The 24,572-nt window shown below is 43.6% G+C and overlaps 1 protein-coding gene across 4 annotated transcripts in view; it reads left to right on the forward strand.

Annotated features, from left to right (window-relative positions):
- Mtus2 (microtubule associated tumor suppressor candidate 2) overlaps positions 1 to 24,572 on the forward strand; it is a 358,791-nt gene that overhangs the window by 137,537 nt on the left and 196,682 nt on the right. For all 4 annotated transcript variants that reach the window (XM_011241018.3, NM_029920.7, NM_001359503.1 and 1 more), the window contains one exon: positions 12,194 to 12,388. In XM_011241018.3, coding sequence (XP_011239320.1) covers positions 12,194 to 12,388 — 195 coding nt within the window. The remainder of the gene's footprint in view (positions 1 to 12,193; positions 12,389 to 24,572) is intronic.

The raw sequence follows: 24,572 nt of genomic DNA on the forward strand, positions 1-24,572 counted from the left end.
TGAGATCGGAGTGGGACTCGTCAGCCCTGTTTGTAACGCAATGGCTGGCAGCTTGATGCCCTGGGCAGATCTAGGATCGTGTGATCCCTGGCTAGCACAAGGTCACCTTACTTACGCTCAGCCCATCTTTCCCGACAGCTTCTGTTTGTGTGGAGCTGTTTGCAGTGCTTATGTCACTGTGCCTGCCAATGGCTGTTTTCTTCTGCTCGGTCTTGTGCTCATTCTCACAACTTGCAGTTCCCATCTCTGATAGAAAGGTTTTGGTCCATTTATCTCCCAGCCATTGTTTTGCTCTGGTACAGTAGGAAATAAGCCACGTGATGTTTGTGAACCTCTGCTTTAAACCAGATCACCTTAGCTGATGTTTAGACCTAACAAAAATGCAGACACGGGCATAGAATCCTGTTTACTCAAGTACTCCATAAATGACTTATTTATTTATTTTTAATTATTTAGTCTTATGTATTTTGCCTGTGTCACCTGCATGCCCCGTGATCATACAGGTCAGAAAAGGGTGTCAGATAGGGTGGGACTGGAGTTATAGACAGCTCCAATCTGCCATGTAAGAGCTGGGAATTAAACCTGATTCCTCTGGAAGAATAGCCAGTGCTCTTAACTGCTGAGCCACCTCTCCATCCCTTACACCAGAATGTATGCGACTCATTTAAGTCATCAGAAGATGTTAAACTTAAGATTACAATCTCAATTTAAAAACAGTGCATATTATTTGGTCTTGTAGATTATTTCTTATTTTTCAGTATTCTTTTTTCTTAAAACTTTATACTGTCACAGCTCCCAGTACTAACAACAACAACATACACATACACACACACACACACACACACACACACACACACACACACACACATACACCTCCCCCCACCCCATACAATAAATAACTCTCATTTATTTTCTGGCCTAGATATTTAAAAAGTGCTAGTGAACCATAACTATTGATAAGAATTCCTTTTTTTCACCCTTTCTTCTTAAAGATTTATTTATTTATCTGGGTGGTGACACATGCCTTTAGTCCTAGCACTAAAAGCAGAGGCAGTTGGATCCCTTGACTTGAAGGCTAGACTGGTCTGCATAGCAAATTCCAAGTCAGCCAAGGCTACGCCATGAGACCCTGTCTCAAAAATTTTCAAACTTATTTTTATTTTATGTGTACGAGTGTTTTGCCTGCATGTATATCTATGAATCATCACAAGCAGTACCTACCTGGGTCCTCCTCCTCCTCTTCCTCCCCACCCTCCTCTCCCCTCCCTCCTCCCTTCCCTCCTCCGCTCCTCCCTTCCCTCCTCCGCTCCTCCCTCCTTCTCCCCTTCCTCTTCCACGGGCACCCCATTGCCTGGCATGACCAGATTGGGCTAAGAGTCCCCTTTCTTTTTTGCTCCCTAGCTCTGGGTCCACGCAGCCCATTTTACCATCAGCCTGTACCCTGTGTCTGAGGAGGGCTTGGCAGGACAGGGACACATCCGTCCTCAGTTTCCCTCTGATGTTTCTCCTTTTCCCTTTGGTGGAGCATTACCGGCACGGGCAACCGGTGTGCACTAACATACATTCTACTCATCGTCTCTTGGGCTGGGAAGGGCCAACCTACTGCCCATCCACCTGCCTCCCCGTATCTCTGTTGCTGTTTCAATCTTGGTCTCTGTTGACCTCCCACTTGGCCTTCTCAGTCTTTCTCAAACAAGAGTTGTTGTTGATGTTGTTGCTGTTGTTTGTAATATAACTCACACACCACAGACTTCACTTATTTAAAGTGCAAATCTAATGGTTTTCTTTTTGTTCTTTTTCTTCTTTCTTTCTTTCTTTCTTTCTTTCTTTCTTTCTTTCTTTCCCTCCCTCCCTCCCTCCCTCCCTCCCTCCCTACTTTCTTTCTTTCTTTCTTTCTTTCTTTCTTTCTTTCTTTCTTTCTTTCTTTCTTTCTTTCTTTCTTTCTATTTTTTTTTACTCTTCTCGGTTAAGTGACCATGACCACAGTAACCGTAGAACATTTTTATCACTCTGAAAGACATGACAACTTGTTGTCGCTCCAGATGTGACTTTTTCCTCCTGGCCCCAAGTCCCCAGAATAATGACTCTGAGACTCAAAGTATATTTACAGACACCTCGGCCATAAGCTTCGGTTCGTTCTCTGACTTGCTCATAACTTAATATCCCATTTATTCTAAGTTCTGCCACGTGGCTGGTTTCCTCTGCTTAGCTCCCATGTTCTTGTCCTCCATGTTGCCAGGCAAATCCACCCCTCCACCCTATAACCCCTAACCCTACCCGCCTCCTCTCACCACCAGCTTGCACTTGGCTCTCTCCCAGATTCTTTTCTGTTCTGCCTCCCGGATGTCCCACCTACTAGTCTACTCTTTCCTATAGGGCATTGATTTTTTTATTGACAGGTGCTGCATCCATACAGTACACAAGAGTTTCTCTCTCTCTCTCTACCAGATTTTCCTTAAGCACCATCCACTAGCATCCACTGATTGACCTTCTATCTCTGTAGATGCCTGGGTTCTAGCTACCTCATGTGATGGACTCATATGGTATGTGGCCTTTTGTATGTGACTCATTCCATTGGCTTCAGAATGTCAAAGTCTGACTGATTTATAACACGTTAGTGTTTTATTTCTTAGTCTTCTTATTTTGAGAAGACCCAGTGGCTTAGAAGTTATTTTTATTTTTTTGTCCTAGATCTGAAGGCTAGAAATCCAAAGTTATGTACCAGTAAGGTTGGTTTTTGCTGAGGCCTCTTTTGGTTTATGTGTGAGAGTCCTCTCACATGCCTTTCTCTGTGTGCATACACAAGGGGGAAGGTGCCTCTGATGTTTTCTCTACAGTCACTGGGCTAAGACACCACCACCCTTACAACTGTAGGAGGCCTTAATTTTCCCATCAAGGCTGTGTCTCCAAGAACAGATGACAGTGGAGGTGACAGAACTCAGCCCATAGGATTTCTTCCAATGGATGCAGAATTTCCCATTTTCTCTCTGTACCATGATTTATTTATAATTGCTTCAGTTCATGGAGATTTGGGTTGTTTCTGGGTTTTGTCTGTTATTGCCTATGTGATAATTTTCTTATCATATGAGTTTTATAAGGATTTTTTTTTCTCTTGGGCATTATATTATTCAGGGTTCTTCAAAGGAATACATAGATATATTTGTATGTGTATATACATACATATATATGGATATGCATATATCCATGTATATATACATATGTATACACATATACATAAATACATACATATACATACACACACACACACACACACATATATATATATATATATATATATATATATATATATTCCATTTTCTATCAGTAACACTTGCTACTTATTAGCATGGGTCCACTGCCCCATCCATTTCCTCTATGCCCTCATTGACAGCTTTTTTGAACTTCTTCTGGAAGTCTCGTTGACGCTCCCGAGACAACTTCATTCCTGTTACCCAAAAGTTCCTATAGCATCCCATCTGAAGCTGGTTCCAGGGCCATTCCTATAGTGTGAGTCCTCTTAGGACACCTGTGTCAGGTACCCAAATCTTACTCTGTTCCATGTTGCTGAACAATATACCACGCCAAACATCAGTAGCTTAAAGCTACAGCAAGCATTTACCATCTGATCATTTCTGTGGGCCGGGACTTGGGAATGTCTTAAATGGATTCTTTCTGTCTTGGCATTCCCCACTGGGTTGCAGTCAGGTTTGACTAGTTCTACGATCATTTGAAGGCTATCCAAAGACGAGGGATACAGTTCTGAGATGAAGGAGCTATTGGCTGCTAGCAAGAGACTTCACTGCTCCATGCGGGAGAACTGTTTGAATGTCCTCATATAAAGCCTGGCTTCTTGAGGTAGCAATCTAAGAGCATGGTCATGCAGTGTCGCCACTCATGACTTCCGCAGTATTGCGTCACTCACCAGAGCAATCCTCATTCACTGGTGCGGCTTGCTTGGGATCCAGCTTGGAATCAGTTCTTACACACCTTGATCCATGTCCTGTCTTTTCCTTTTGCTAAAAGAGATACTTGTTTGCAATTTCAATACTTGTGGCATCAATGTTGGGAAAGAAAAATAGCAAGATTGTAGCTGTTTGCACAATGGTGCTCATTATACATCAGCCGATACACTATTTCTCATCCAGCATAATAATGAAGAGATAGATGGAGCGGTTTGAATGAGTAGCCCCTCCCAGGCTTATGTGTTTGAATGCTTGGTGTCTGGTTAGTGGCACTATTCTAGGTGCTGCAGCTCTGCTCTTAGCATGTCCAGCACTGAGGGAGGGATCTGAGAGCTCCTAGCTTTACCCTACTTCCCGCTTGCCCTCTCTGGTTCTTGCTTGTGGTCAGGGATGTGACCATTTAGCTTCCTGCTCCAGCCAGCCAGCATGCCTAACTGTTGTCACGCCTCATCACCACGGTGGACTCTTGTCCCTCTGGAACTTCCTTCTGTAAGTTGCTTTGTGAATGGTGTTCTACCACAGCAACGGAGAAGTAACTAATAAAATCGCTTCATCCTCACTTTCTCCCGCAAGGAAATGGAGGCGCCCGGGCTTGCGTTCAAACACGTTGAGCTCAGGTCTGCAGTCTGGCCTGCAGCTTGCTATTTCCCTTGCTTTGTCTGTGTTCTTCTTTTCCTGAGAGGAGATACCACCTTAACAAGGAAGGTTTTTAATCAACAGAATTTTGTCTCAGCGAGAAGGAAGCATGGTGGAAACAGCGGCTGTGTGAGCATGCGCAGAGAGGCTGTGTGAGCATGCGCAGAGAGGCTTGTGTGATCATGCACAGAGAGGCTGAGCTGCTGTTCAATGATGCGAGCATAGCAAAGTACTTGTGAAAGGAGACAAAAATAAAATAAAATAGACCATGATAGTAACTGGTAAGAAAAGTGAAATAAAGGAACAATCTGGCTCAAATGACCTAAATATGCTATAAAGACCCCTCTGCCTGCCTGCATCCGCAAGTCAGAGGCTGTCTCCTTCCACCTGCTGAAGCGAGCTCTCCTTTCTGCTCTGCTGATGTACAGCACGCAGACTTCCGGCCATTCTCCTGTTTCCATCACCCATCTTGACCCAGGACTGCTGGAGCTGTTGATGGGCACCACCATGTTTGTGTTCCCAGGGATGCAACAGGGTGTTAGGCTTATGAAGCGAGTGCTTTCATCCATTGAGCCACCTCTCTGGCCTCCCCTGCATGGATCTTCTTACAGTCAGCATTTCTACTTTTATTATAATTATTAATTCATATTGATTATAAATGCTAGGGCTTTCACAGTGACATTTTCTAACATGCAGGAATCATGCTTTGATTATATTCACCCTGACAACTTTTTCTGACCCTTCTTTCCCCGCCCGCTGCCATGGTCACTTCAGTCCTCTCTAGCAGTCTTTCTACTATTTCCAGATTTTTGTTTTTGATTTTGAGGCAGGGTCTCTCTGTGCCCCAAAGGATGGCCTTGAGTCACCTCTGAGTGTTGAGATCATAGGTGTGTCTGGTTAATGAAGTTCAGGGGTTTGAACCCAGGACTGCATGCGTGGTAGGCAAGCATCCCACTAACCTACAGCCCCCGTCTTTCTTCTTCCAGTACATACTGAATCGGTTTAGTGAAAATTTTCCTTTTTTAACATTTTAATCTCACTGTCTGGGATTTGTGACAGCTGGACAATGATGGACAGGACTTTATCGATACAGTGTTAAATCACAAATAAACGATCTTATTTTGCTCCGTTGAGATTTTGTTTAGTATCGTGGAGCCGCAATTTAAAAGGCGACCTATACAAAAAGAAAAAAGCCCAAACAAATAAAATTCATTTCATTTCATTTCATAGGAAGATTTGCTTTCCTCAAAGACTTTATTTTTCAAAGGAAAAATAATATTACTTTGAAATAGCCGCGTGTCTCGCGGCTTTGGCAGACAGCAAAATATCTTTTGTTGTTTGAGCAGGAATTTTTTTTTTTTTTTTTTTTTTTTGCTTTTGTTTTCTAGCAAAAACTTGTCAGAAAATCGAGCTTTGATGAAAATAAATGAGTTCAGTTCAGCTCCCTTGCACGAGGCCTGGACATTTGATCCCAGAGTTTTAAAAATGTTTATTAGCTTTGAATTTATTTTAATTAGCTTCCCCATTATGTTGGCACTCGCTTGGAAGGGATTTTGATGGGTAAGACAAAACATTTATTGCTCCTCTCTGGTCGAAGTGTTTTTGTAGAGGACATACACTGAGAAATCAAATTCTGCAGCCAGTGTAGACCCTTTAAAGGTTTGGCTTATTTTGAATGGACCTAGAAAAGATCCCATGGAGTGAGGTAATCCACACTCAGAAAGACAAATGTCGAATGATCTCCATCAGAGGCTCTGCCTCCAAACCTTCAGATGGAAGTGTAGTCCCCACCCCTCATGAAGCAAATTTCTCTTAGCAACACACAGAGACCATTACAGAAAAACCACAGCCAATCAAAATGCAGAGTTGTGGAGCCCAGTCCCAAGTCATATGTCTACAAAGACTCCTGTGCCTAAGGCTCAGGGATAACTGTGGAAGAGGGAGTGGAAAGATAGGAAGAGCCAGAGGAGGGGAATTTGCTGTAGGATTGTATCTCCTAGTGATGTCAGGAACCACACCCATAAAGTCTCACCAGCATGACAGCCCAAACATGAGCTGAACAAGAACAAAGACAACAGATAATGCTGACATGAATTAGGGCCTCAACCCCAGACAAAGAACTACAGGCAGCTAAGGGATGCTGAGAGGGGAGGAATAGTCTTCTCCAGGGGCAAGCAAGTCAATTGGTTATCCAATACCAAGTAGTCAATTGTACGTATGTTTGTATATTTGTAAAGATAGATGTAGATGTAGATATAGATACAAATATGGGGAGACAGAGGTAAACAGGTCTCTCAGTTTGAGGCCAGCCTGATTTACATATTGAATTCCAGATTAGTCAGGGCTTGTGTAGTATAAACACTTGTGTAGTATAAAATATTATATAAATATTTTAAAATATTATAAAGATACCAATATATATTGAGTATTATGTATCAACATTGTACATATACACACATATATTATATCGACAGGTAATAAAAAAGGAGGCTATGAATTTGAAAAGAAGCAAGAACAGGTGAATAGGAGTGTTTGGAAGGGTAAGAAAACAAGGAAGAAATAATATTACAATCTCAAATATGAAACAAAAACATCGTGCTCACTTTTATTTTGTGTGCATGAGTGTTTTGCCTGCATATATGTCTGGGTACCATATGCATTCGGTGACATTAGAAGCCAGAAGAGGTGTCAGATCTCTAGAATTGGAATTACAGGTGGTCATGAGCTGCCCACGTGGGTGCTGGGAACCTAATGGGTCCTCTGGAGGAGCATCGAGTACTCCTCACAGGGGAGCCATCTCTCCAGCCCTGAAACAGACCTTGTAAGAGTAAAGATATCAGCATGCCATGGAATAGCATACTTTAGTAGCAGTACTGGGGCAGCAGAGGTAGGCAGAGCTCTGGGTTTGAGTCCAGCCTAGCTTACATAGTGAGTTCCAGGTTAGTCAGGGCTTATACAGTAAGATTTTTGTCCCCTCTCAAATATTGTAAAGATACTGATATCTACTGAGTACTAATCACGATTCTATCTTAAGTCTATGGCTCGACTAGAAATAAAAGTGATTCTAGTTTTTTAATATTTTATTATAAAGCTTATTTTTATTAGCATGCATCAATTATACATAAAATTGGGTTTCATTATAACATTTTCATTCATGTGTATATAACATACTTTGATTGTGTCATCCCCTCCCCACCCCCACCATATCTTCTTAGACTTGTGATGTTGAGCTGTAGTTAACATCTGACAGAAACAGCTCCTCAGCTGGACTTCCTTCTTCCCAGCTCGATCAGGCTGGCAACAAAACTAAGATATCTGTATAAAATGAAAGAGAACGTGCCACATTTATTTTCTTCCAAGGCTGACTTACTTCATTGAATATGATTATCTCCAGTTGCATCTATGAAAGTAGCATAATTATATTTCTCTTTATGGTTGACAACATTGCACTCGTGTGTGTATGTGTGTGTGTGCATGTATGTGCGTGCTGTGGTGTGTGTGTTGTGGTGTGTGTGTGTGTGCTGTGGGGTGTGTGTGTGTGCTGTGGTGTGTGTGTGTGTGTTGTGTGTGTGTGTGTGTGCTGTGGTGTGTGTGTGTGCGTGCTGTGGGGTGTGTGTGTGTGTGGTGTGTGTGTGTGTGCATGTGTGTGCGTGCTGTGTTGTGTGTGTGCATGCTGTGTTGTGTGTGTGTGTGGTGTGTGTGTGCTGTGGTGTGTGTGTGCTGTGGTGTATGTGTGTGCATGTGTGTGCGTGCTGTGGGGTGTGTGTTGTGTGTGTGTGTTGTGTGTGTGTGTATGTGTGTGCATGCTGTGTTGTGTGTGTGTTGTGTGTGTGTGTATGTGTGTGCATGCTGTGTTGTGTGTGTGTGGTGTGTGTGTGTATGTGTGTGCATGCTGTGTTGTGTGTGTGTGCTGTGGTGTGTGTGTGTATGTGTGTGCATGTGTGTTCGTGCTGTGGTGTATGTGGTGTGTGTGTGTGTGCATTTTCATTGTCTGTTCCTCTGCTGTTGGACACCTGGGATGCACACACACACACACACACACACACACACACACACACACACACACCCGTGACCATTATGAACAATGTAACAATGAGCGCAGGAGGGCAGGTGTCTCTGTGATGTGCTGATGTGGAATCACAGGTAAACCCCCAGGAACTGTGGCTTAGCTGAGTGAGTGGAAGGCAGATTTGTTGCTTCTTGTTATTTTAATCACTCACTTTTGTTTAATCCCCTTTTCATATATTTGTCTTACAAATTATTGACACTTGCAGCAGCTCCACTGTCTGCTACAGAGGTTCAGACCTTCCCTGAATTAAAATGCTTTGAAGTGGGTTAACCATCACAGGTATCCTGGAGGAAGAAGACTTTTAAAGGCTTTTTAGAGACCAGAGCTTCCTTCTATACATTCATAGCAAATAGTTGCAGAAACAATGAATTCATTAAAAGGACTTTTTTTTTCATGCTTGCTTTTCACCAAAGTCGTGTGCATGTGTGTGCGTGTGTATGTGTGTGTATTTTATTGAAAATAATATTTTCCTACAGTATATTCCAACCATGGTTTCTTTTCTCCTAACCTCTCCCAGGTCTTCCCCACTTACCCACCCTCCACACCCTTCCTTTCTCTCTGGAAAACAAACTGGCAAACCAAAAGCCCCCAAACAAACCTGAATTTTAAAAAGCACAAGAAATATGCACGCATACACACACATACACTCATATACACAATCAGAAGCCATAATATGCAAGCCAAAGACCAATCAGACAAAAGAATGCTGAGACAAAGCATTATGAGACCAAAAAAAAAAAAGAAGTCTACAGAAATACCATTGAGTTCATTTTACCTTGGCCATCTACTGTTGGGTACGGTGGATATCCTGAAGTGTGGTTTATATACCTGGTAAGACTCCATTGGAGAAAATTAATTTTTCCTTTGTAAGTAGTTGTCAAGTGGAGATAGATCCTTCATTAGGGGGGTAGGGGGCTTCTGTATACGTCCCCTCCCAGCCCTGGGGACCCCATCTGGCTTGAACCTGTGTGGTCCTATGCATGCTGCCACTGTCTCTGTGTGTTCGTATGGGTCAGGTCTCCTGCCTCTAGGAGACGCTGCTTCCTTGGTGTCTCCCATCCCCTCTGGTTCCTCTCATCTTTCCTCTTCCACGCAGCTCTTTGAACCCTGCGGGGAGGGGACTGACAAAGGCATCTCATCTCATCTTTTGAGAAGTGTCCCTTTCATTAGCATTTGCAGAACGGGTTGTTTGAGTCTGTGTTTGATATTTTTGAGTTCTTTGTGTATTCTGTATTCTAGACAATAATTTTCTTCTTGGATGGGTGGGTATCTGGCAAAGACTCTCCCCGATTCTGTGGGCTGTTGCAATTCTGTGGGCCGTCGCTTTGCTCGATGAAGTGTTTGCTATGAAGAAGCTTTTCAATGTCGTGAAATCACGTTTGTTGGTTGTTGGCATTATTTTCTGAGCAACCAGAATCCCAGTGAGCAGGTCTAGGCCCCTGCCTGCAAATCCCTACATCTTCTCGCACTTTCAGGGCTCAGCTCTCATACTGAGGTCCTAATCCGTCAGGATTCCAGTTGTGAATGCCGGTCCTTCACCTGTGTATCCCTTCCTGGTGTCTGGCTCGCTTCTTGGAGCTTGTGTTTGCATTCTCCTGTAGATTCTTTGTTGTCATAACTACTCCTAGAGAGATGTGGGTGAAGATCTATTCAATCCTGATAGGCTACCACAGCAAAGATTACCCCCACAGCTCTGCGTGGTGAAACAGTGAATTTATTGGGCTTACAGACAGAGGGCAAAGGAGGAATTACTCACAGAATATGAGGGACTGCTAAACAGTTACACTGTCACAAAGTTCCACCCTAGCTGGTTATGAATGGATGCTGCACCAGGAAGGCCCACTTCTACTTTAGCCTTCTACTTCCTGTATTCTGCGTAATGGCTAGAATTCCATGTGTGAACCTCTTGATCCTTCCTACTTTCCCTCATAGCTCTCAAGCCAAGAGGATTTCCACCTCTAGACGGCAAGGTGGTGAGCAAGTTCTGGCTGGAGGGAAAGGCCAAATGACAGCCCTCTGGTTTGAAGCAGGCTTCTATTGTCCTGTATGCCACACAATCTTGCTCGAAGGTTTCTTCTCTGCAGCCTAGCTAGCACCGTGCTTCCCAGGCTGCAGGCCGTAGTCCCACAGTGCTTGCTTTCCCCTCTCTAAGAGTATATTCACCGAAAGTCTTGAGTTGTCCAGCAAGCCACTTTTGAACTGATATTCACGGCTGCTCCTGTCATGAGCATGTCCCCCGCTGAAGAGAGGATGTCCCCCGCTGTCTCTTGCCAGCATAATTCCAGACATCTTTTCTCTCATACCCACTATTTTTCTGTTCTGTAAAGTATCCATTCTTGAAAATGCGGTGACACTATCATCCTTACCCTCCCTGGCTGCGTACACACCTGGGAACTAACTTGAAGTTTGGACTAAAACGTAAAAACCAGTAACAGGAGAACAACACCTAACACCAGTTTGAATACCTACCAGACTCTACAGTAGGTGCTGAATGTGAGTTACAGCATCATACTTTACAAGAAGATACTGTTGTTCTCAGGGTAAAGTGAGAGCGTGGGGTTTGCCCAGTCAGTCATTGGGGAGTTACAGTCCGGCTGACCCCACCTCAGAGCAAGAGTTGGAATAAGGGATGATTCACGGAACATATTTCTGTGAGGCCAGTAACAAGGGTAAAGCCCACTGTGTGTTAAACTTAAGGTGTATCTTGTTTTCACAATTGTAAAATAACTTCCAACAATTGATACTCTCTTTCCATTCTGCATCCCAGGCCCTTTAGCGTTTCCTAGGCCTTAAAGTTAGGCTAGTTGTCTGTCTTCCATTCCTGCCCGGTTGTTTGTCCTCCAGTTCTCTCCTCCTTAGACTGTGAGCTTGTCCCAGGCTGTTGTGACTCTCCCTCCTGGGTCCTCTGAAGTCCTGCCCTTGTAAGTTAGGGTGCCTTTCTCTTAAAGATGGGTTTGCTATTTCACTATATTCTGTATCTCATGTTCTTCTCAGGAAATGTTTGCTGAACTAAATTACTATCACAGTACAAAGTGGGGGTTGGGGGGAACGTGGAAACCTAGACACAGAGATGTGTGTGTGTAAACAAGCAACTGTTGATATTAATAAAGCCTCCGCTTGTTTCTAGGTTTCCACTGCACAGATGTGTCCCACATTATGAAATCTCTTTCTGTTACAAGGCATAACATTATCACGCTATAACTGATTAGGGTAGGATTTGTAGAATAATTGTTATGCTGGAGTGATAAAAGCTATTTATCTTTTATGAAAATCAGACTGAAGAGTTAGAAGAACAATATCTGAGTTTTTGTCACCCTATTGCTTTATTTGTATGATTTTATGAAGTTGCTTGACCTTATCAGTGAAAACCAAAAAGCATCTTAAAAACAAAGATTGATTTGCTAGTGTGCAGAATTGGAGCCTGCGAGATTAGTTTATTCATGCCGGGACACATTCTACAACATTCTTTTATCTTGCTGTGCACTGAGAATTTTCCTTTTGTTTTGATTTTGATTCATTTCAACAGACCTCAAGAAAGCCTCCAATTCCAATGCTGCAAAGGCCAGTCTACCAAAATCTGGGCTTCGTCCTCCTGGCTATTCACGACTCCCTGCAGCCAAGCTGGCGGCCTTCGGCTTCGTGAGGAGCTCCAGCATCTCTGCAGTGCCCAGCAGCCAATCCCTGGACAGCGTGCAGCCGGAGCAGAGCAGGCCGGTCACCCGTGAGTGGGGCAAAGGGGCTGAGGAAGTTAGAGGAGATGCCTGTGCCCTGCCAGGGGCTGCCGGCACACAGAGGATACTTAGGGACCCTGTGTACTGTTTCCTTGGTTAGTGAAGAAAAGAACTTGGATCTATTACTTGAATCTTAATCATCCACCAAAGAAAAACAGCCTATTTGACCCTCCTTTTTCTCAGTTACAAGAAGTTAATACTCCTGTAGTGGACCCAGGTTCAGTTCCCAGAACCCACACTGGGCAGTTTACAAACACACCTAGAATTTCAGATTCAAGCGGGCGATCTGATGCCCCCTTCTGGCCTCCTTGGGCACTACAAGTATACAGTGCACATAAATACACAGGAGCATGTGCGTGCACACACACAAATAATAAAACAAATAAATCTTAAAAGAATCATCCTGAGAGACTATTCTTGAGGCCACTCATGAGTGAGTGTCAGGGTTTGCGACCTTAGACAACTTGATTTGGAAAGATGAGCTAAAACTCACGAAATGACTGCGTTTCATTTCTTAAGATGAACAAACATCCCTTTAATTATTGAGTAGGATCTGGGTTCTGAGGACGGTTTACAGTAGAAAATCACCAGTCCCTTTGGAAGGCTAATCAATGAAAAACGAGGGTTAAAATGAGAGATCCCTGGAATGTGAACTCAATATTGCGCTCATGAGTGCTATAAAATGCATTTATATACATGGCTCACTTGATTATCTGCACCTGACACACATCTTAAAAAGATCAGAGTTGACAAGAGGCGTTATTAATAACTCCTATAGAAACAGCCATCAGCTTGTCTCATGTTCCCCTGGCAAAGAGGGAGTCATTTTTTATTCATGGAGAAAGGAGCCGCCAGTGACCTGGGAGGTCAGGTTCCCGAGAAGCGATTTCTCATCTGAGATTAAACCTTATTGATGTCTGTGTGCAGTCCTCGGCTGCGGACACTAATCACCTCCTCCCAGCGATGGGAGTAGAGTATCAACTTGTTTTTCTTTCTTTCTTTCTTTCTTTCTTTCTTTCTTTCTTTCTTTCTTTCTTTGGTCTTGGTTTTAAGGAAAGTTGCCTGTTTATGGTTGTTAATATAAATTATAAATAGAGGCTTTGGTTTATAGTGAAAAACAATGCCATCAGAACAGCCGCGTTTTTCGTGGCTGTCCCACTTTGCAAAGATTAGCCTGTTTTTCCCCCTTTGCTTCTTCTACACCGGTTCAGCACCCATCCCCCTGCCCCCATGCATTTTACATGTAAGTAACCCACATGTGAATGAGCCGCAGGAGTCCTCTCCCTCTTGGGGACTGGAAAGAGAGCTTGCTGATGAGCCTGTGCTGATTAAAGGCTGCATAGCCTGTGACATGTGGTGGAGGAGGGATAGGAGGGCCAGGCACGGGTTTCTCCTGTGCTGCTGAGAGGGCAGACCTGGCACCCCGAAGGACCATCCAGGCTATTGTTCCGTCTTTGTGGCGATTGCTCTGTATCAGAATGACAGCATTCTTCTTTAATATAAAAAGCAAGAAATCTGGAGGTGGAAGAGGACAGATTAAAAATGCGATTGGCGAGTTTTTGAAAACCATTAGCGCTAGAGGAATGAACTGGGAGTGTTTACTGGGTACCTTGCTTTCCTTCCATGTGTATTTTAAATCTTTCAAAAGGAGGTTAAAATCTTACCCTCCCCATGGCTGCCTAAAATAACAGCTTTATTGAGGTGTAATCCATATGCCATGTAATTCACTCACTTAAAGTGTACAATTCAGTGTTTCGTTTTATTTTGTTGGTCTATCTAGAGGGTTGTGTAACTTCAGTACACTCAGTTTTAGAACATTTCCAGTATCCCTCCCCCAAAGAAACCTAGCGATCCACTAATGCTCTCCCCTGTCCCCCTCCAGCCTCCAGCTCTAGCAACCATCAATCTACTTTCTTTCTTCCTTCCTTCCTTCCTTCCTTCCTTCCTTCCTTCCTTTCTTTCTTTCTTTCTTTCTTTCTTTCTTTCTTTCTTTCTTCCTCTCTTTCTCTCTTTCTCTCTCTTCTTTCTCTCTCTCTCTTTTTCTCTCTCTTCTTTCTTTCTTTCTTTCTTTCTTCCTTCCTTCCTTCCTTCCTTCCTTCCTTTCTTTCTTTCTTTCCTTCTTTCTTTCTCTCGGTTCTCTTCACTCACTGAACTCCACGCTCTTTCTTCAGAAAGCAGGCAAACAAACAAACAAACAAAAGAATAATAAAAGAAAAATGCAATAGAAAACACAGAGATACGCATACACAACCCTCCAATCTGCCACAAATTAGAAATCACAATATAGAAGCAAAAGACCAATACTGCCCAGAGTAATATAAGACAGAAAGTCTATGGAAATAGTGTTGAATCTACTTTGCTTTCTTTACTTCATATCTTCACATTGAATGTTTTCCAGAAAGATCTTAGACACTTTTGATTTTTTTTTCTTCTAGTTTTGGTGAGTTATAATGTAACAAAAGGCATAGTATCAACTTTTTTTTCTTCAGTTTGCTTAGTGTTGCTATGATTAAACACCACCAGCAAAAGCAACTTGGGGAAGAAAGGGTTAATTGCAAGTTACAGGTCACAGTCCACCAGGAAGAGAAGCCAGGGGAAGAATTGAAGAAAGAAACCTGGAGGCAGGAACTGAAGCAGAGAACATGGAGGAACACCGCTAACTGGCTTGCTCTCCATGGCTTGCTCAGTCTGCTTTCTTATATAGCCCAGGACCACATTCTCAGGGGTGGCCCCACCCACAGTGGGCTTGGGTCTCCCATATCAATCGCTAATTAAGAAAAACATCCTACAAATATGCCCACAGGCCAATCTGATGGAGGCAATTCCTCAATTAAAATTTCTTCTTCCCAAATGACTCTAGCTTATGTCAAGTTGACAAAATAATCAACACAAACATATAGCATGTTATTTTAGTATATATGTATGTATGTGTGTATATATATATATACAATATGATATATGATAAATACTATATATTTTAATATTTTATATATAAAGCACATATATTTCATGTTTGAATATATAAAAATCATATATATGAAATATACATAGCATATATATTATGAAGTAATTACTGCATCACGCTAATTACCTCAATCACTTTGTGTAGTTCCTCTGTGTACACGTGTTGGGCTTGATTTTTTAGCTCATTTCAAGTACCTGACACAGAATGGTTAGCTGTCCACACCATACCATAGTCAGAGCTGCAGAGCCTGACTGCGCTGTGTCAATGAGACTCTGTTCTGTTTGGTTTTAAGAGCCACTGCAGAATAACAGTGGTGGACGTGGACTCTAGAGACATTAGGATTTACATACCACCCCTGAGTTTACTAGATCTATGACTTTGGTGTCTTCACAATAAAACAGTGTAGGTAATAACTGAACTAAGTTTAAAACCATCGAGAGGACAAATCGGGAGCACTAACTGAAAGCAATATATACTGAGTGTTTAGAACACGGCTTTACACAAAAATAGTTTTTCTTAGGCTCTTTCTATCTGTGGGCCATGTCAATGACGTTCAGTGTTGACCATTCAAAAGCCCAGGTTGGGAAATGGCCATGTTGGATTGACAGTATCCAATAGGGAACCGGGGACATGGTCTTCATCGTTTCTGGTTGTGGTTATGATAACATTGAAGTCAGAGAGATGATGCTTGTTCCAGTGCCTATATTTTATAATCACCTACACATTATGATCAATAACTTTTGAGTGTTAAAGTAAAACTTAGAGGCTGGAGCGATGGCTCAGTTGTTAAAGCACTGGCTGCTCTTCCAGAGGTCCCAGTTTGATTTCCAGCATCCACAAGGTAGCTCTCAACTACCAGGGGTGTCTCCAGCTCCAGGGGATCCAACACCCTTACCTGCCTCCACTGTCGTCAGGCATGCGTTTATTACTAAGACATTTATGAGACTTGATGATGACTTTCATGGCATTCTCTTAGGTCAGGGCTGCAAATTTATATATCCTTTTGCTATGTAAAGAAACAAAGGCGAGGGAAGCTGGAGAGGGCTGTGCCATGTCTTTAGAGTGTATAAGGAAATACGTTCAATTAGGTTCCCTTTTAAAGACATACATTTATAGGTCTGGCGAGATGGCTCAGCAGGTAAGGACACTGACAGCTCTTCTGAAGGTCCTGAGTTCAAATCCCAGCAACCACATGGTGGCTCACAACCACCTGTAATGAGATCTGATGCCCTCTTCTGGTGCATCTGAAGACAGCTACAGTACACTTATTTATAATGATAAATAAATCTTTGGGCCTGAGTGAGCGGGCCGACCTGAGCAAACGGGGTTGACCAGAGCAAGCAGGACTGACCAGAGCGAGGAGCAAGCAGAGGTCCTAAATTCAGTTCCCAAACAAAGACGTGAAAGCTCACAACCACAGTGTACTCATGAACATAAAATAAATAAATAAAATCTTTTTAAAGAGAGAGAGAGAAAGAAATACATTTATAAAAGGTGACCTTAGTCTAGTCTGGGAGAGTTGGAGCTGTCTTTATTTCTGACGGGGACAGGGTGGGTGCTTGCTTTTACAGTATGTGAGGGGCTGGCTTCATACAACTCGGCATGTGGCTGGGGTCTGTATTTGTAATGTTCTGCTGTTTACTTGGGTATCTCCATTCAGTTTGGATGGTAGAGGAAAAGAGGACGGAGAACAAAGTCCCAAGTGTGCTTCTCGTTTTCTGTGGAAATGCAGAACTCAAACAAGCATCGTTGATAAGGTTTGAGCATCAGGCTCCTTGGAATTCGAAATCGTCTAATTTGAAGCGTTCTTCCTAAGGAAGAAACATAGAGTCATTTTTCTTGAGTCTTGCTGGTAATTTTCTGTGATTCCCACACATTCTTTTTCTTTCTCTTCCTCCATACACATTTACAGAGAAGAACATGGGTTTTTCTGCATGGGACTTACCATCACTTTTGTGGGAGTCTGATTTCTGTACTATTTAAGTAAATGTTATCCTCCTGACTCAGATAGACTGGGAAAAAAATCTGCCAGGAATCATATTCTCTGTCGAAAGAATTTCCAGCTTTATAAATGTCATATTTTTATCATTCAAGATCCTTCATGAATCAAAGGCACCTGAGCTACGGAAACAGCACATATATGACGTCACTGAAACCTGGGGGATGATACACACAAGTCATTTAACTTCAGTGGACTCAGGTGCTGCTGTGGTTTGGTTAAGCGTCCATTAGAGACCTTGTGTCACTGGCCTCTGACACTATTGGGTGGTGGGACCCAGTGGGAGGAAGTTGGGCCCTTGGGGATATGTCCTTAGAAGGAATATTCTGGCCCTGGCCCTTTAATTCTCCTGTTCCCTGTTGCCCAGAGGCAAATAACTAAGCCTGCTGTACAGTCCTACATGCATACATTCGAACCCCTGAAACCATGAGTAAAACTCCACCCCTTTTTGTGGGCCTCAAATCCACAAATGCTTTACCCATTTTCCCAGCTGGAGTCTCAGGTTCTTCATTAGTGATGCTATCAGTCCTTCATACCACTCAACACCCCCTCTCAATGATTCTAAAACACAGAGGTATAATTAAAAAGGGGAGAGTCATCTGGGAAGAGGAAATCTCAATTGAGAAAAATGTCTTTCTAAGATTGGCCTCTGGGCAAGTCTGTGAGGATGATGATGATGGTGGTGGTGGTGATGATGATGAAGATGATGCTGATGTATGGTCAATGTGGGAGGGCTCACTCTACCATGGTTGGTATCATCCCTGGGAAAGGGTCTTGGGTTGTATAAAAAAACTGAGCAAGCCATGGGGAACCAGCCAGTACTCAGCGTTCTTCTATGGTTCCTAGATGAGTTGCTCTGACTTCCTTCAGTGGTTAACTGTGGTCAGGACATGCTTTTGGTCATGATTTATTACAGCCATAGAAAGCAAACTAGGAGAGGGAGGGAGGGCTGTTTATTCTCTTCCTATTATGTCATGGAGAGAGAACAGAGCATGAGTAGACCAACCAGACCAGGCATTCTAGGGCTGTTAGCAAGCCTTTCCTATGTTGAGGGATGATATAGGAGCGCGGAACTCTTTACTTTGGAGAACACTGAGGCATAACTGTGAGATGATTTTCCACAACTCTGCCTCTGTGGCCCTCGGTGGGCTGTGTGAGGGCTGTGTGGGGGTCACCAAGATACCCACTTACCAGGCAATTCAACACCCGCAAAGGCAACAGGAACACATGGGAAAACAAAGCAATAAAAAGGACTGAGCTGTATTTACTATGTACCATGTTTGCCTTCCATATATAAAGTAAGCTTGGGTGTTTCATAGTTTTGATATAAATGTCTGGCTATTCCTGCAAAGGACCCAGTGAGAACCCAGAGCCCCCATAGAATAGCTAAGATATTGAGCCTTTGCTCTTGGGCTGGAGAGATGGCTCAGTGGTTAAGAGCACTGACTGCTCTTCCAGAGGTCCGGAGTTTAATTCCTAGCAACCACATGGTGGCTTGCAACCATCTGTAATGGGATCTGGCGCCCTCTTCTGGTGTGTCTGAAGAGACTTTGCTCTTTAAGTGGGGATCTACTACTCTTTGTTCCCATTTCTTTTCCAGGCGACAGCATTTCCTTCCCAGGCATGTTGCTTCCTCCCTGTGTGATTTCTTTCTTCTCTGCCTGTAGTTGTTCTTTATTCAAAGGCTGAGATACTATGTATTTCTCAGTGCAGGGTGCAAGGTTACAGTGTTTGGCCATGTCTAGCAGCAATGCATGCTGTAACCATAGCATCTGTGTCTCTCTGCCACTGGCCCCTGTGGAAACTTGGTCAGCCAAGGACTCTTGTTCTAGTTTCTGCGGGTATGTGCTAATGTGGGCACCACCTATAGCTCAGAGCCTCAGGGGAGTATGGACTGGCTATTGTCATTAACCCTCAGGGTCATGTGACACCTCCGGCACTTTCTCTGCTTCCTCTGGTGTCTAGGGTCAGCGACTGAACGGGGGCAGCAGGTATGTGGAGGTCTTCAGTTGTTACAGGATATTTGAACCTGTTCCTAGTTAGAGTGTGGCTCAGCCTTAGCACACACCTTTAGTCCCTCTGACTGGAATACAGACAGGCCCTTAGTACTTTACCTTTTATCCCAAACAATGAAGGTAAAATTAGTTTGTAGGTGGAAGGGTCTATGTTTGAAAGAGATGTCTGAGTGGCAGAGAAAGTGGCTAATCAGAGAAAGATCTGACAGAATAGAATACTCCCAACTCTCAAGAGAAGAGAGAGGAAAGGGAAGCTACTTAAGGGAGAGAGAGACAGCGCAGGAGGAAGAGTGTACAGGGCAGGAATACAGTAGAGTCCGTAGAGAGCAGTGCAGTATAGTTGAGAGCGAGAGTGGAGCAGCCCAGAGAGGGAGAAGGAAGCAGTGTTACCAGGAGAGTTTTATAGAGATGGATTGAAGAGAGAACAAGCCAGACACAGGGAAAGACAGAAGGAGCAAGAGAGTGAGAAGGAGCCAGAGATTAGAAAAGATTGGTAAGAGTTAGTTTGAGGCTGAGCACAGCAATTCGAAAAAGGAGAGAAAGCCAGGTTGAATCAGTTTGAAGAGGAGTTTGAGCCAGAACAGCTGAGTTGAACCAGCCAGCTAGAATTCAGAAAGAACAAGAAAGGTGGAGCTTATTCAGCAGCAAGACTCAGAGGCTGAAAACCTTCTAAGCCTAGATAAGATCGTATGGAGGCTAGAAGCTTCCAGGACTAGGCCTAGGTTAGCAGGCAACAATTACAACAGGAGAATAAAAGTTACTTTTATGTTCAGTCACATTCCTACATGGGAAATATATACTCATACCCATTTACTGCAGGTTTGCCGAACGCTGAGGTGAGGTCTTTGATCCATCACGCTTTGACCCATCCCGCTTTGTCCCTGTTAAAGTAAGCATGGCCATCCCTCTGTATCTACAGGTATTGGAGCTAAAGATCCAACTGAACCTAAACCAAAAATACTTGGGGGAAAAATGTGTTTGCATTAAACACATACTGATTTTTCTGGTCGCCATGTCTTAAGCATCACTGTAAAACAGTTTTCCCAAGCTCTTGTATGGCGTTGGGTACTGTAATTAATCTAGAGATGATGTGTGGATCTGGACAATATGAGAACACTCTACACAAGCCCTGTGCCACCGTGCAGACATTGGTGGGTGTACTGTGTCCTGGAGTGGGTCCCCAGCCGAAGAGCAGCTGCCTCACACACAACGCTGAGACTCGGGTCCTCCTTCCTCTCAGCAGCAGGTTTTAGAACCAGTGTGAGGCAGGGAGTTGACAGGCCAGACAGCTGCAGGCATGAGCTGCCAACACCCTTTGCTTCTGACCCCTTTGATTAGAAAATGGAAAACCTTAACACATCTCGGGCACTGTCAGTCATGAGGCGTGATTCTAACGGTGGTGATGATGTGGGAGACATCTGTTGCCGCCAGGAAGGCTTGCTAATGAAGGCAAACGAGCCCGGATAGACCCCGTGACGATGGATTCCATGGGGGAAACCACCAATTAGGCAGGAGGTCCGGGGCAGCCACTGCTACACGCAGGTGCTTGTTAGTGTGTGTCTAGCATAGCCCTGAAAACATGTGGGATGCAAATAAGAGGTGTTTCCCTGCTGGGGTCTGCTTACACTTCCAGGGTTCTTTAGGTCTTCTTTGGAGCATCCTTTATAAGACTCTTGGGTACCCTTCACAGCCTGGTTCACGTCTTTCGTGTGACCTTAGCAGCATGGTTCTTCTGGAAGCCCCTGCTTGCTATCAGAGACAGTGTGACGTGTGAGGGTTTGTAATTTTGATCCCATCCTGGTTACCACATTTGGAGAAGCAGATTCAAGCAGGGTAGGTGAGTGGACTCCCCGCCCTCCCCACCTGAGTTAGGAGTGGGCCTGGTTCTGAAGCGACATTCTGGTGGTACACACCAGGGTGGACGCCCTAGATGTGGCGTGGGATTTACTACAGGAAAATCTGTTTGTGTCACGACAGCCTGAGCCGCAGGATCAAGTATTTCACTTGTTGAGGCCCCACACCATAAATTGACCTTACTTTGCCTTTGATGAGTGTCTACAGGAAGCCACCTTTAGCTGCCCCAAACGTACCTGGACCTGTCTATGTGTTAAGATTCTCTGTGAGCAATCTCTAGAGAGCAGAGAGTGAGGATGTGTGTGTAATGAAGATGGGAATTTGCTGGACCCTGGGTACAAAGGAGTTAATAGATGTGCAAAGAACAGCCCACTGAAGGAGCAGAGGGACAGGGAACCCTCAGTTCACACAGGCAATGGTAAGCTGACATTGTCTCATCCGGACCATAAATTGTGCTGTAAGGGACTCCTGGAGAATACTCAGGAGGGGGTTGCTACAGTGGTGGTAAGACTCAAGAGACCGTGAGGCAGACAGAACAGTGGCTGAGGGGACCTGGTATCCAGGTCCTGACCTATGTCCCTACCAACCAATTACAGAAGTCCCATGGGCACCCAGTGTCCTCTTCACAAAGCAAGTAAGGTAGTGGATTCCTGGGTGGCTTTGTAGATCCAAGGTCTCTGGTCCCATGACTCCTTCTTGTGATGGAGGTTCTCAGAAAGTTCTAGACTTCTCTTTGTTCATGTTTCTGTTCAAAAACTGTAAGGAAGGACATATTTCCTGTCCGTTTAAAAGTCGCACCTGGAGAGTATGTGTTCTCCATGCAATCCTTCCTTTCCCTTCGGAGAAGAGGAGGCCTCCCGTGGATAGCAACCTGCCTTGGCACATCAAGTTATAGTAGGCCTAGGCACATCTTCTGTCGAGGCCAGACAAGGCAGTCCAGTTAGGAGAAAGGGATCTAAAGGCAAGAAACAGAGTCAGATACAGATGGTTCGTGTTGCTAGGAGTCTAACGTGGACGTTGGGTTTTATAACTGTTACAAATGTATAGGTGGCCTAGGTCCATCTTGTGTATACTCTCTGTTTAGTGGTTCAGTCTCTTGGGCCCTTAGTTGATTCTTTCGGTTTTCTTGTGGTGTCCTTGACTTCTGTCTCCTTCAATCCTTCCGCCCCCTCTTCCATAGGATTCCCCAAGCTCCTCCTAATGTTTGGCTGTGTGTCTGCATCTGTTTCCATTAGTTGCTGGATGAAGTCTCTCAGATTGCAGTTATACAAGCACCTATCTGTAAGTGTTGCAGAATATCATTCATTGTGTCAGCGGTTGGCTCTCTCTCAAGGCATGGGTCTCAAGCTGTACCAGTCCTTGGTTAGCCATTCCTCAATCTCTGCTCCATCTTTACCCCTGCACATCTTGTAGGCAGGACAAATTGTGGGTCTAGGGTTTTGTGGCTGGGTTGGTGTCCCAGTCCCTCCATTGGAAGTCTTTTCTGGTTACAGGAGGTAGACGTTTCAGGTTGTGTATCTCCCATTGCTAGGAGTCTTAGATGGGATCACTCTCATAGATTCTTAGGAGTTTCCATTGTCCTGAGTTTCTAGTATGCCCCAGAGATGTGCCCCCCCATTCCAATTCTCTCTCCATCCCTCTCTTTTACCCATACTTGATCGCTCCTACTCTCTTTCCCAGTCCCTAAACCACCAAGCTCGCTCCCTCCATATACCCCATGTCTGTTCTATTTCCCCTTCTCAATGAAATTCAAGCATCCACCCTTGGGCCCTCCTTATTACGTAGCTTCTTTAGGACTGTGGACTGTAGCCTGGATCATGTACTTTATGGCGAATATCCACTTATAAGTGAGTATATACCATGTTTGTCTTTCTGGGTCTCCTCACTCAAGATGATCTTTTCTAGTTCCATCCATTTGCCTGAAAATCTCATGATATCATCATTTTTAATAGTGGAGTAGTATTCCATTATATAAATGAACCAAATTTTCTTTATTTATTCCTGGGTCGAGGGACATCTAGATTGTTCCAGTTTCTGGCTATTATGAATAATAATAAACAGAGAGGAGCAAGTGTCCTTGTGCTATGGTGGAGCATCTTTTGGGTGTATGCCCAGGAGTAGTGTAGCTGGGTCTTGAGGTAGAACTATTCCCAATTTTCTGAGAAACCACCAAAGTGGCTGTACAAGTTTGCACTCCCACTAGCAATGGAGGAGTGTTCCCCTTACCCCACATCCTCGTCAGCATGTGCTGTCACTTTTGACCGTAACCATTCTCATGGGTGTAAGATAGAACCTCAGGGTCACTTTGATTTGCATTTCCTTGATGGCTAGACACTGAACATTTCTTTAAGTATTTCTCACCATTTGCGATTCCTCTGTTGAGAAGTCTCTGTTTAGATCTATACCCCATTTTTTAAATTGTGCCATTTGGTTTGTTGATGTCTAGTTTCTTGAGGGTTCTTTTTTTTAAATGTATAAATTTTAGATATTAGCCCTCGGTTGAATGTAGGGTTGGTGAAGATCTTTTCCCATTCTGTAGGACACAGTTTTGTCCCTTTGATCGTGTCCTTTGCCTTACAGAAGCTTTTCAGTTTCAAGGAATCCCATTTATCAATTATTGATCTTAGAGCCTGAGTGAGCCATTGGTGTTCTGTTCAGGAAGTTGTCTCCCATACCAATGCTTTCAAAGCTATTCTCTACTTTCTCTTCAATCAGATTTAGCATATCCAGTTTTCTGTTGAGGTCTCTGATCCACTTGGACTTGAGTCTTATGTAATAGATATAGGTCTATTTGCATCCCTCTACATGCAGACATCCAGTTAGTCCAGCAACATTTGTTGAAGATTTTTTTTCTATTGTGTACCTTTGGTTTCTTTGTCAAAAATCAAGTTTCTATAGGTATTTGTGTCTATGTCTGGGTCTTTGATTCCACTAATCAACCTGTCTGTTTTTATGAAAAAAAAAATGCAGTTTTTATATCTCTTGCTCTGTAGTAACTTGAAATCAGGAATGGTGATTGCTCCAGAAGTTCTTTTATTGTACAGGATTGTTTTAGTCATCCTGGGATTTTTGTTTTTCCATATCAAGTTGAGTATTATTCTTTCATTGTCTGTAAAGAATTGTGTTGGAATTTTGATGGGGATTGCATTGAATATGTAGATTGTCTTTGGTAAGATGGCCATTTTTACTATGTCAATCCTACCCATACATGAGCATGGGAGATCTTTCCATCTTCTGACATCTTCCTCAATTTCTTTCTTCAAAGACTTGAAGTTCTTGTCATACAGGTCTTTCATTTGCTTAACTAGAGTTGTACCAAAATATTTTATATTATTTGTGGC

This window comes from Mus musculus, chromosome 5, assembly GCF_000001635.26.
Source record: "Mus musculus strain C57BL/6J chromosome 5, GRCm38.p6 C57BL/6J".
Lineage (NCBI taxonomy): Eukaryota > Metazoa > Chordata > Mammalia > Rodentia > Muridae > Mus > Mus musculus.